The sequence below is a fragment of the Schistocerca piceifrons genome, chromosome 3 (assembly GCF_021461385.2).
Source record: "Schistocerca piceifrons isolate TAMUIC-IGC-003096 chromosome 3, iqSchPice1.1, whole genome shotgun sequence".
Classification (NCBI taxonomy): Eukaryota; Metazoa; Arthropoda; class Insecta; order Orthoptera; family Acrididae; genus Schistocerca; species Schistocerca piceifrons.
This window is the reverse complement of record NC_060140.1, coordinates 427,207,085-427,221,858: the sequence shown is the minus strand read 5'-3', so window position 1 is coordinate 427,221,858 and position 14,774 is coordinate 427,207,085. Positions and strand designations below refer to the sequence as shown.

At 35.8% G+C, this 14,774-nt stretch overlaps 1 protein-coding gene across 4 annotated transcripts in view; it reads right to left on the bottom strand.

The window, feature by feature from the left end:
- Positions 1–14,774, bottom strand: part of LOC124787830 (rho GTPase-activating protein 20) — a 155,057-nt gene that overhangs the window by 75,850 nt on the left and 64,433 nt on the right. For all 4 annotated transcript variants that reach the window (XM_047254768.1, XM_047254766.1, XM_047254767.1 and 1 more), the window contains exon 6: positions 4,028–4,190. In XM_047254768.1, coding sequence (XP_047110724.1) covers positions 4,028–4,190 — 163 coding nt within the window. The remainder of the gene's footprint in view (positions 1–4,027; positions 4,191–14,774) is intronic.

Here is a 14,774-nt window from a genome sequence, read left to right as displayed (position 1 = left end):
GACGAGGAGGAGGACGAGGACGAGGAGGACGAGGACAACGAAAGGGTGGGGGAGGGGGAGGAACAGAGCCGCATCATCTTCACCACTACGACTGAACACTGATGCTCCAACTGGAACATAAAATTCTCGGAATAAGCAGTCAGTTGTTGAAACAACCACAACTGCAGTATATCACAGTAAGAACTGTGTATGAAACTCACTCTCTCCACAGTTGCATCTGGCATACTTGACTGACCAGTAATATTCTGTTTACAGAGACAAACAGGCTCCTTAAATAGGTGATACCAATTCCGTCTATTGCGACCATTAAACATCTCACATATTCCCACACATGAAAACTCTTTTTCTGCTTGGTCACCAATTTGTCAAGGTACTACACTTGTAACACCAGCTGGTGGGTACAATGCAATACTTGTACATGCAATACTTTGGAATATACATAACTTGGGAAACAAATGTGTAATTTATAGTAGTCCTGTATTAAAAAGTATCAAATGTAAGACAGGGTAAGATTTTACAAAACATTTTATCAGAGTTTAATTTTTAAGTAACCTTGCAGAACGTAAAAACGGAAGACAAGGACGTATCAATATGTGCAACATCATTCACATCTGGTGAGGGCACCAAAACAGGAAACTGCAACAATCAGAGGCTCATCGTATGAACTCCCATAGTGGGAAAATGTAAGGCATCCAGCAGCAGACTCTTGTCATTTCAATGATAGACAACATCTGGTGAGCAACCCTACACAACCAAAACACTCTCCTTGCTATAAGGTACAGATGCTACTGCTCCACACACACACTCCTACGTCAATCACACATTGCAGAACATACAGATTAGTATGGGTACAGGAAAGTCACTTCCATGTTTTCAAAACTTGGAATGAGTTTGCTAGGACTGGTACATCATGTACATGTTGGCAATATACACTGAAAGTTACATGACGTAATTAATCCCCTGTGTCAACATAAAGACAAGCTGTGGCACTTTTGTCACACGAGGAATGCTTACAGCAAATCCAACAAAGCCCTGAAGTGTGTACCATCATCTCTCACTGCCAAACAGTACACAAACTTAGTGTCTGACCATATACATCAATTTATTTGTGTACAGTATCCCACAATGCACCACACCATCTGATAAGAAAAAAAAAGGAAAGATTACAGTTTAACGTCCTGTCAACAACCAGGTCATCAGAGATGGAGCACATAATTGAATAAGGATTGGGTGGGGAAGGAAACCAGCCTTGCTCCTTTCAAATGGGCCATCCCGGCATCTGGCTTAAGTGATTTCAGGAAATTACAGAAAAACTTAATGTGGATGGTTGCGTGGGGATTTAAATTGTCATCAAGTGAGACATGCACATCTTGGGCCTAACTGTGTGTTGTAGGCAGCAGTTACACAGCCTTGGGGCAGGCAGATTTTCCTATGCTTTCAGTTTCTCTTAAGGGTCCATGCTATGATGTACTGCAATGTTAACACTTGAATGAACATTTACAGATAGCATAAAATGTTATATTTATTCTTTGGTGAACTCTACTTCACATTCAATTGATGTGGAGTTATGATTTCTAAATCATTAGCAATATACACGTCCAAACAGTATGACAACTTAATTACACATTCTCAGTTTGTCTTGCTTTATGGTTCGTGATGAACACCTAAGATGAAAATATGATGATTCATTCACACTTAGTGGGAGTCTATCTGTAGAGAGCTGTTCACCAAATCCAGAATAAAATTTCATTAACCAGCTCTTCTGATGAAACTTCTAGCAGTGTTGTTTACAATACTTAGCATCACCAGCAAAACATTAGTTTTGTTCTATTAACATAAAATGAAGGTCATTCTTAAATAAGAAAGGTAGACAGAGGGCTGCACAATAAGAGAAATGTTTAGAAATGAAGATATTTGAACAGACTTCAATCTTTTCAACATGAATGAAAAAATACAGAAGTTTCTTGAAGATTTGAGACACCACTTCGTGAAATTGCTAGTCCCTGAATTTCCCAGAAGATACTCAATTACAAGCCAAATGGGAAGAGAGATAGATTAGAAGACCTTGCAAAACATGGGAATGATTGTGATTGCGAGTTCAAAACAGACAACAGCCTAAACTTACAAAGGCTGGTGGTGGTGGTGGCGGCGATGACTTCAGTAAGAACAAACCTGGCGCATTAGAGGTGATTTGTTTCTTACCAGGTAAAGCTGATCAATTGAATGAATTACTCTCGGTACCTTATATGGCAATCTGCAAACTACTAGTTAAATATGATATAAACAAGTTACTATTCATTAAGTTCTTGTATACTGTAAAGAAAGACATCTAGAATAAAGGCTTCAAGTAGTAGTCCACATAACAATGGCCAGTTTGTTATGGGATACTACATACTTCATGCTGTAACTTTAATCACATCCGGCAATAAATTTCAATGTTCTGGATCAGATGATGCACAACTGTTCCCAAACATATTGATTACAAACATTTCCACTGTATTGAATGACAATTGTAGTACAATATGATATGTAACTCTGAGGTTATTCTAATTACCATCTGAAGATAGCAATCAGCCATTAAGTTATTGCAAAGCGGGGTGACTGAATGGCAAGGTAACTCTGATCAGAAATTTAGAGTCTTTTTGACGTAAATGCTGCACTCTACTGTGTAAATATGGAACTAAGGTCAGAGTCGTTAAATATCATCAATAATCGATACTTTCAGATGATATGACAGTTGATATGAAATAATGCTGTATACCAACACCAGAAAATAAAATAATTTTCTGGAAATGTAAGTTCCTTCACAATCGCAAAAACATTTGCCTATTATTAGAAGCATTTTTGAGTTTAGAATTTGAAACGAGTTTTGATGGACAATGTTAACACTTGAATGAACATTTACAGAAAGCATTAAATGTTATATTTATTCTTTGGTACATAAAAATATAAAATGTGAAGGACTGTCTTTCAAAGGGTGGCTTTGAACAGCGCCTTCCCACGTCAGCTCCATGGAAAATATGTTTTAGTGAAAAGTTTCCTCCAAAGAAAAGTGTAAAATATTATGTTGGACATGTTATCACTGATGATGAAATTACACCTTTGAGGAAATGGCATTCCAAGGTGGAATCAGATGAAGTTTTTTTTTCCTTGTGTGGCCTGAGATGACATTTGTAGGATTATGCCTGATTCTAAGGTAGGTAGAAGGGGAAGGCTTCCTTTTGAGTTTGAATTTGATGTGTATGACATCTGCTAGAGTGGACACTCTTTCCTGGCAACTTCCTTTCTTGAAGAGTGTTTACAGATGTATTTCTTTAAAATGTGATAACTTTTTTTCATTACTTTTGTTAAAGTCATACAGACTGTTTTGAAAAGATCTATTTTTAAATAATTTTCTTATTTCATAAGTATCTCAGCATCCATTTCCATTATTGGCAAAATTAAGCCGTAATCATACGAACAGTTTCAGGTGATTAAAGAAAACTCATAAAAAATACTCAAATTTTTCAAAATAAGTTACTTTCAAAACTATATTTATATACAAAATATCATACTGTTTCATATGATAGGGGTGTCATTTAATAGTAATTGGCATGACTCCCACAGAATAGGCAAATGTTTCCATGTTCAAAGTGACCTCGACCTTTGGGGTAAAATTGAACAGTGAAAAATTAAAATAAATAAATAAATAAATAAATAAACTAAGCATGGTGGATAAAAATGTGTACCGTGCTTCATCATATTCAGCAACACCTCTTCCAACTTCCCAAAAAGTTTCATGTCAATATCTTGAGAAGTTCCTATTTAATTAACAAAATTGAATTTACAATGTTTAAAGTCACCCCGCTTGGCGATATATAAATCACAAGTGGAAAATATATTACGTTTCAACTTACTGTGATGGACAGAGTAAATTGTAAGACATATACACTTTTAACAGACTGTGCTCCTTTTATGTATACTACTCATTAACAGTTACAAAGAAATTCAAAGTAACCACTGAGATAGTATGTGTTCTAATACTTACGTGATGCTAGTGTATCTGGAGGGTAACGGAAACTAAATATCCAGTCGTCTTCAACCTTCAAAATCCTTCCTGTGATACGTGCATAAAATTCATAGTTTTCACGTCCAAACAAATTGCTAACTCCAAAATTGTCGATTAGAAATTTCATTATTCTTGTTGCCACCTAGAGGTGAATTGAAGATTAATAATTACAGTGTCTTTTAATTTTATTTTAATCATTTATTTCTGACAGTAATGTGAATAAAAGATAGAACTAACTAGATTCAAGGAAACATATAGCAGTTTCCAAAGGAAAAATCCACACAAAATGCACGACTATCACATTGAAACAGTTTTACTAGAGAGATGAGACAGACTGTTTTTGCAAAATGTACGAAAATGTAAAAACAAAACAAGAGAGGAACTTCTTTTATTATCCTCTTACTTCTGTGGAGATTAATCAATATTCTATTATTAAGATAAAACAGAAAAAATGAAAATAGTATTATGCTCAAACGTGTAAGACAATTCTTGACATACGGCAACAAAATGAGAATACACTTGAGGAAACTGTAAAACAACAAGAAATCATGTGGGTACTCTCATCTTAGGGGTCTTAGCGAACTGCCCTACTTTCCAATATATCCTACCATCCAAACTGAGGAAGGAATTAACAGTTTCAAAAGCTAGGCATAGTTTTTATGTGCTTTTAAATGTGTGTATTGGCAGTACTGGAATTTTACCTTCTGAAGGTAACAGTCATTTAAAATAACCGATTAAACGTAACTTGCTGGCAACTAATGCCCAAACTGTAATTCCACAAAAATACTACAAATGCTCATATTAAGGAGAGATAAATATTATAAATATTGTGAAACAACATCTGTTATGTAAGTTAGTACATTAGAAGGCTACTCAGCAATTTTGTATGTTAATAAACCTTTGAGTTATGTCTCTTATTTGATGGACATGGGCATAGAATATCAATAGCTCACATTGTCCCATACAATGCGCATTTTATTATACATCAGATTTTATTTTAGAAATCCTTATTTGATCTCCTACTAAATACCTTTCCAGTATTATACTTAAGACATGAAATTCCAATAGACATACAATTTCTTGAGCACTACTTTCTCACACACTGCTACACTACACATGCAAATGTTTATTAATAGTTGTTACTGACACCAACATTTTCCCATGGGTACACTGGCAACAAAAACACACACAGAAAATAAATGTATGTTTTAGTAAATAGGACTTCATGCAGTAAAAAAAAGGATGCATTTTCTGCTACAATTCTTTAAGAACATTGTTTGCAGGCTGTTGTTCAGTCTCTTTTGGAATTATCCTTATAACTGTTTAGTGGCAAAGGACACACATTGCTGTTTTCTAAAGCTGCTGTACAAAGTAGAAGTCACTGTGGGACACACACAAGAAGGATATTATCATAATTACAGAATTAATCAATACACTGACCATGGAAAACAGGAGTTTTTCAGCGTTCTTGTAAATAATACATGAAAGTCATTGTATATGAGCCTAATCAAGTTGTGTGCATCTACTGAAAGACATGTAAAAGTGTATTTGACACCCGTTGTGCATGTATTCCACAATGTAAGTACATCACGAATGACTGGTTATGCACAAGGAACCACCAATCATATATATTTTGGAATCAACAGAAGCAAATGTCAGTATTTTGATGCGACAAAACATTATGATCATCTGCTTAATAGTGTGTTGGTCCATCTTTAGAATGCAATAGGGGGCAGATTTTGAGTGCTATGGATTCAACAAGTGCTTGATATGTTTCCAGAAGCATATAGCAATAGATGTCTAAGCACAAATCAGGCATTTCCCACAGACTTAAAGTCGACGGAGCTGGTGCCTGGTAACATACCAGATGTGTTTGACTGCATTCAGATGAGGCGAATTTGGTGACTAAGATATTAAAATGAGTTCACTATCATTCTCCTCAAACTGCAGGTGATTCTGGTGAACATATTTTGCTGACTTCCACCTATATAGGGTGAAATGACCATCATAATAAATAAGAGAAATTAGAGCATTTATTTTTCCCATGTGTTATTCGAGAGTGGACAAGTTGAGAAATAGTCAAAGTGGTTCAGTGAACCCTCTGCCAAGCACTTAATTGTGTACTGCAGAGTACTGATGTAGCCTAAATGTAAATGAAGACTGTCTGTTGACATGGAAAGTTATGCAGCTACACGACAGCATTACTGTTAAAAGAAATCAAACAAGAAGGGACACAGGTGGTCCACAATAATGTTCATTTGGTCCACTGGTCATCACGGTGCCTTTGATTATTATCACAAGTCCAATGGAAGCTTAGTTTAATGTCCTCCATAGCATAATGTGGCTCTCTAATGAGCTGTGTCCTTGATGTGGTGCACATTTTGAGAAACCATTCATATGGATGACGGTGTATCCAGATATAACCATCGATCGGGAATAACAAGAAACATGACTCATCTGACCAGGTGACACACTTCCATTGATCTGTGGTCTAATCTCGATAATTCAGTGTTCACTGTAATAGAAATGAAAACTTGTTGAGTCAACAATGAAACATAGTGGGCTGTCTAGTTAGGAATCACATGTTCAACAATGTGTGCTCCAAAACACTTGCATCTGCACCATTATTGTACTCAGTCATTAGATCTACTACACATCACAGCCTATCCTGCTTTGCAGAGCAAGCAAGCCTCTGACCTTCGCATTCTATGATGAGGCATGACTGTTCAACACCTTGTCACCTACTTGTGGTTTCACCACACATTAATCATTTTCCACAGAAGCTCATAACATTATCACACAAACAACCAAGACAGATTTGTTAGGCGCTGGGCCTTAACACACTGCCATTTATCGAAGTCACATATGTCAGTGCATTTCCCCTTTTAGCTACAGTTAATCCCCATTCATCTCTGCTTATATACATTCCTCACAAGCCTATAATGCCATCAAGCATCACTCAGTCTCATGCTGGGTGGTGATCATAATGTCTGGGTTCATCAGTGACATGCTCAACCATTATTGAGCAAGACGAAAGCTGAAAAATTGAGAATACTCACTGGGTTTTTCATAGCAAGCAAGGACATAAGAAAAACTGCAACACCACAAGACGAATATCTAGTAACACTATTTCTCAAGCATTAAATGTGCCAGTTTATATCATCCTATTATACGCATCCAATAACACAAAATGAAATGAGAAATATGTTTGGAAAATAAAGGCACAGATGCACCAAAATTATTGCCTTATCTCTGGTTTCTTGTAATGACAATTTATTTGCAGAGACTCCATAGTTTTAGTCCTTGTTTTATTTCAAAATACCAGTCCCATCAGTAGAAACTTAATAAGCAAGATACCGACTAATGGAAACAAAACACATTTCATTTAACATCTTCATTAGCTGATGCACAAAGTGAGGATGACACAAAACTTATTATTAAAAGGAAATCAAGTGTGGTTACATGTATTTGATACATCTGCTGCCACTATTAGTTTCATGAAATGAAATGTTATATACTAATATATTAATAATTAAGGAGGCACTGTGTACACTGTCATCAATTCAGCAGTACAAAAATAAAGAAAATGAAACACAATGCTAAGAAGGTTCGGTAATCATGCTTCCTGTTGACGATCTAAAAAAAAAAAAAAAAAGAAAAACACCATTCTCATACATTTCTAAACAGAAATAATGCAATTACTTATTAAGACATTAGCTTATAGTATCATCATGCTTTTCTTCCCAAGAAAAAGCCTTTACTGAAATAAAGTAGTTTAGTTGGAAATGTCAAACATTAGTCTGTAAAATGTCAGCAATAAAGATCTATATGCTAAGCTCTATATTTAGGTTGCTACACAAATTAACAATAACACATCCTTCACATAAACAATTTTTTTTTCTTTAATGAGACCACTTTCAATTTCAAGTCAGCCATAAGTCAGTATTTTTATGTAACAGATTATTTTTTAAAAAAGCAACCCTGTCTACAAATTACAAAAAAAGGTCCAGGGTATAAAATAAGGAGGAAAACAGCTTACTGTAGTCTCAGTAGTAAAGCCAACTACCTTCAGCAACAAAAATTAAACAAGAATTGCCAGTAGGCTAGAATGATACTTACGGAAACTTCAGCCTGAAATTTGCAGTTTTGATGAGAAAAAGAAAATTACAAAAGACAAATGACCATGTAATAAAAATACTGTCATTTCAATAGAACTACTTATATACAAACAGTAATTTGACCTGCATGCTCTACACAAGGGATTTGTGAAAATATATAACACAGTTTTTTTGTGAAAAAGATCAGATATACAGGAAAGGCCAAAATATTTAATACAAAGTGTTCTTAGAGAGATGTTTGACAATTAGATTATTTGTAGACTACTAAAGATTGGGCTACTTATGTTTTACTTGTATGCAAAGTTCGCAAGACAAGAACTGTAATGAATAGAAATGCGAATTTACAAAAAACTACAGTGTGTCCATTCCTTTGTCTCATAACAGAGTAAAGTGTGCATTAAACTGGAAGTAAACTTCACAACGTCAGTCGCATTAGTGATTAACATTATTATTAGCACATGCAGACAGGATAATAAACTGTTTATATGCTTTATACAGCTTACATCACACAAACAATTGTTGTAGTGGGTTACCAATAACAGAGATTAAATGATTATGCACACAGCCAACATAGAATTGTTACAGAAATCAAATGCTCAGAATACATCGTTCTACAATTACATATTTATCTTTCTTCATACGAGATTTGTTCACCTGGACCACCAAATCTAACTGAAATTTAATGTTTTTGTAAAACCACTGTCCTTCACATCTAGAAACAGATTTTACCAAATTTATTTATTGGTGCATGATTGTGCATGCAATTCAGAATATGTTATCAACTGTTTCCTATAGAAACAAAGAAATAATATTGAAACTGAAACTAATAAACTAATATTTAAAATATTTGAGATAGAAAAGGAGTACCTATTAACTAGCTGACAAAACAAAGACTATAGGAAAGCCAAAAAGATACTTATATAAAATGCAGATTAACTGCTAGTTCAGCATGAGTTGTACGACAGGATTCAAAATTGACAATTGACTAACAACTGAGACACGAATTCCAGAATCATACTCAAATATTAGTCACACGAAAATCCTGAATTCTTTTCTAAGACCATGCCTTTCACCTGACTCCAAATCCTTTTTCCCTTGCTTTCAATAACATAGGCATTTTTCATTGCAGTGAGATCTTTTCACAAAATCTGAATCACCAATTTTTTCCTCTGAATACAAAAACATTTTCTTGACGTCCACCTAGATAAGGAGCAATGACCATTGTAATAAAACACTGGAAATCTATGCTCGCATGGAAAGATTCAGGTGTTCAATTTTCCAATGTCCTATTTGAGATTGGAATGGTCAAGAAACAGTCTGAAAGTGGTTCTGTGAGCCCTCTGTCAAGCAATTAACTGTGAACTGCAGAGTAGTGATGTAGATATGGGAGCAACTGCTGCCGTGATGGCCTTTTCATTATAAATAATACCTTGACACTGTTAACCTGATGTGATACAATATTGCAGAGACTTTGTTATTCTGAAATACAATGCAATGTTCCTTTGAACATGCATGCAGATCTGAATGAAAATTGCATTGTAATTCGGAATAACACAGGCACCACAACATCGCCAACACCAAGCAAGCGACTCTGAAGTAAAATGTCTCCTCTGTATGAGAATATATGTAATGGATGTACAAGTACAGGTTGTAGACACACACAGCTGATGCCATAAGGAAGTTTGGGTCCGGCATGAGTCATGCTTAGATAGCCAAATGGTAAGGTGTCTACTTGCGATAAGCAGACATCTGGGTTTGAGTTCTGGTCTGGCATAAATTTTCATTGTCATCATTCCATTATATAGCTGTTGGTTGTCCATATTCGCAACTGCTAATACACTTCAAGTTTGTTAACCTGATGTCATACTGGCAGACATTGTGTCAACGTCTGCAATGGAAGAGTGCCAGTGATACCACCACTCCAACTGGAATGTAAACAACTAGTCAAATTTCTCTGTTGTCTCATCTTTAAATATCACCTTCTATGGCATCATTAAAGTTACAGATGCTGTCCTAATTAAAGTTACTCTTGCATGTTCTAACATCTACGACTCTTTTGGTGATAAAAAGACCCAGTAAGTTGATACATTAAAGATTTTTTCTTTCATCAAACATAATAATACATTATTAGTGGGGATGTGCTTTGCAACCACTAATTTTCCAAATCTTCATTTTTAATACATTTTTGATGTCCTCCACAACATTCAAGACCTATAAAGGCTGGGCTGAATGGAGGGGCTGCTTGCACTCTGAGAAGTAATGTTATAAAAGTCCAATGATACTGAGGCCAAGACTGTTCTTACTCAAGCCTTGTTTGCTCAAGTCTCTACCCATTTTACTACATGATGCCTCATACTGTGGAGTGCAATATGCAGATTATTTCATGACTGTTGGGCATCTAACTGTTTCTTGGAGAGCACCGTAATTCCTGTAACTGTTCTGTGGAACATGTACTTCAGATGTTTAATCTCAGACTCCAAATGGTATGTTCCTGAGGCACAACTAGTAAAAAATTCACCATCTGCCTTGAGAAACTCTTGATAACTCTATGTATATGAATTGCCAGTAAGTTTTCCATATTTGAATCCTGTACAGCACCTCAGAAATGCATGGGAGGGACAAACTACAGCCCTTCAGCACCTATCATGGCTCAACATCTCTTGAAAGCTGTATACCAAGAATGACCTTGAATGCAATAAAGGTGATTACCTCACACAGAAAATGTCAAATTGCTGATAGAAATATTTGGCAACTAGGAGTAACCATAATTCCAATTAACTGTTCTGTTGCTGTGGATGAGTTTTTCCTTAAATAAGATTTATCTGTGCCAGAACTTCCCTAATTTCATCTTTTGGACAGTTCCAAGCAGCAATTTTTTTGTTATTTAGCTTTAACTTGGCCCCCTACACCCTTTGACACCTTTCTCTAGAAGCATGTTCTCATTTTTTTTGTCCTGCTTAATTTTTGGACGCTAAGTAAGTAATGGGTAGCAAATTGAATGGATGCTTTGGTCTTTCAGATAATAATACTGTCTTAACATAGATCTCTGAAGTAGACCAAACACACTAAATAATTTTGAAATCTGGTGACTGCTGTAGCAGGAGGAATAGCAACAATTCATCCTCTTGATCACAAAACTAATCCTGGGCAATGTCAGTTGTTTGAAGAGGGTGGGGGGGGGGGGGTGGGGGGGGGGGTGGGGGGGAGGCTGTTGTCTTTGAGCACAGCATCACCATTGAGGAGCAAACATAGTACCATGGGATGAAGCTAATCAACCAAAATCGCCACATAATCATTGTTAGTAATGTAACCTTGCAGAATAATCAGAGGATCCATGGAATACCACAATATGGCTGGCCAAATCATCACCGAAGCCCTACCAGTTTTCACTCTTGGGACCTAAAGTGACCAGAACTTGGAAACAGTCTGAAAAAGGACTCATCTGAGCACATGACTTTCTTCAATTGTTTTACAGTCCAGGTTTTATGGCTTCAGCACTAAGTTTTTCTGTTACAAGCAATTGCATCACTGACGAATGGTTTGGAATTCTAGCTGTCATCCTCTTATTTTTCATCACAATTGTCATCTATGAGCATCTGTCATGATCACTCAACAAAAACTTTTGTCTGCAATTTGACTTAGTGCATGATGTTTTTCCACTAGTATCTACATTTGTGTTGAAGCAAGCATTTGCGATGTTTCCGTATTTTTGTTCAACCCCTGTATGTGACTCACTTTGGTGATGAACTTTAACAATAAATTCACAGTATATATCTAATGAATATCTTGTTCACAATCTCAAGAAGAATTATTTAATTTGAAATTTCTGCAAGCTGCAGGCAGCTGAATGAAGAATATTAGACCTAAAATCAACAGTTAGCAGATTTCTTACGCAGGGGTGCAATGTGGAAATGGGATAAAGACAGGAGTAATGTTGTGTAAATTGAATTTGGAGATACTGGTTCTGAAAGAAATGTTTCTTGCTCAGTCTCCACTGTAGTGACGTTCACAGCTAGGTAACTGTCCAGCTATGGCATTACCATTGCTTCCCACTCAGGTGTCTGCCTGAAAACTGCAACCTTCACATTGCAGCAGCTCTGTAACACAGGTTCACACTAGGAAGACAAGTAATACTTTCTACTAAATAACTGTAACACTAATTTTATAGACTGGTATTATATTCTTAAAGAAATTTTTTCACAATTACGATGACCAAGTCCTCTACACTTTCAAATTGAGTGAGAGTAAGACAGACACATTACTCCTTAATCCTTAATGTCTCAGGTACGGTCTCTCAGACCGCTAGCATTTACTGTTATTCTGTTGCTAATACATAGTGGTAGGGTAGGAGATTACAGCATTGTCCACTTGTACTTTCTTGAAGCTGCCGTGGTTTCCCTTGCCAGCAGCCACTTGAATGTGATGTTTACCTATATTATTACTGCTTTATTCATGCTCGTAGACTGCGAACCACACCTGGGACTTTGCATTCTAGATTCAGTAGCCGTGTCTTCATCTGCTGTTTTTGTTACAGACCCTGACTTTGAGGATACTGTTTTGAAATGGTTTGAGGAAAGTTTAGGAAGTGGCGTTGGATTAGATGGTGACAATGAAATTGAAAGTGGACATAATTCATAATAGGAACAACGTGAAAGTGAAAATGAATTTGTTTTGGCACCTGAGAATTCCTTGAATGAAACCAGTGATCAAAGTGATGATGACAGACATGTAGAAGAATCTCTATCTTTAGCTAAAGATTCCGCTGGAAATACATTTAGTCAAAACCTCTCGCAACGATGACCAATGTCATTAGTTTTCCACATGTTGGACATAAGTAGGATGAAAGCATTTGTCCTTCACAATTCCTAAAAAGACAATACTTTAATTTTTAAAAGAAGCTTGCAAACATGTCGGTGACACCACAGATAAAAAGCGAATCAACAACTATCACATACCCTACGAACTTTGTGATCCATTCATCATATTTTGAATGATGCAGAACCAAGACCACAAGTTGTCGTAGAACAATTAGAAAAATGCATAACATGCTCCATCTGTGACATAAAAAAGGAGAGAAAAACATCTTATATTTGTCATAGTTGCAAGAAGCCAATCTAACTTTATTTCTCTACTAAAGTTTACAGTGAGTGCGAAGAAAATGTCTGAGAAGGAAACTAAAATCCTGAAAAATACTAGTGTAATTTTGATACTTTTGAATGTTTCATGGCAATTTTTTATGTTTTTATTATTACATATATAATAAACAATAAAAATAAAGCTAAAAGTAAAATTTAGGGTCCAGCATATTTGAGTTTTCAAAGCATTAACGTTATCATATAATATTATGTTCATTTTGTGCATTTTTTGTTTAAATGCATTTTTTCATAAAAAATTAACTGTAAAATGTATTTGAATATATTTTTTGTGTGGTGTTAATGTAATGTTTTACATAAAAGACTGAATTGTTACAGTGAAATAGCTGAATGCAGTTTTATGGCTATTTAAATGTAGCAATCTGTCAGACTGCAGCTAGGACAGAAAGTGACAAAGAAATGACCTTGGAATCTAAAGGTTAACTGCTGCCTTTCAGTGTTTGCAAACGTCATGGTTTAGGTAAAAGGGAAGAGTTACCTGGTAAGTATCCATTGGTAAAGTTCAGTCATCAAAGCCGTCTGCCCTGAAGTAGAGTGTATCATCTAGGCTAAATAGTGTAGCACCCACAACATCAAAAAGAAACTCAAAGTATGTCTATTAAAAAAAAACATAAAATGCTGTTAACATCTTTTTAAGAGACAGCCTCCATTCCTTCCAATCTGATCATATAAGCATAGAAGAGTTGTGGAATGATTTCAAAGGGAGAGTATCTACAGTAATTGATTTATAAATTAATAAGTGATGGTACTGAACCCTCATGGTATCCAAAATGGGTCAGATCACTGTTGCAGAAGCAACGAAAAAAGCATGCCAAATTTAAAAGAATGCAAAATCCTCAAGATTGGCAAAGTTTTGCAGAAATATAGCACATACTTCAAAGTGAGACACTTTTAATAATGTCCACAACAAAACTCTGTCTCGAAATCTGTCAGAAAATTCAAGGACATTCCTGTCTTATATAAAGCACAACAGTGGCAAGATGCAATCAATACCTTCACTGTGTGATTACAATGGTTAAGTCACAAATGACAGAGCCACTAAAACAGAGTTGTTAAACACGATTTTCCAAAACTCCTTCACCAAAGAAGATGAAGTAAATATTCCTGAATTCCAATCAAGAACAACTGCCAAGAAGAGCAACATAGCAGTAAATACCCTCAATGTAGCAAAGCAGCTTAAATCACTTAATAAAGGCAAGGCCTCTGGTCCAGACTGTATACCAGTCAGGTTCCTTTCAGAGTATGCTGATACAATAGCTCCATATTTAGCAATTATATGCAACCGCCCGCTCATAGAAAGATCTGTACCTAAACACTGGAAAATTGCTCAAGTCACACCAATACCCAAAACGGGAAATAGGAGTAATCTGCTGGATAACAGGCCCATATCACTAACGTCGATTTGCAGTAGGGTATAGGAACAAATACCGTGTTCAAAGATTATGAATTACCTTG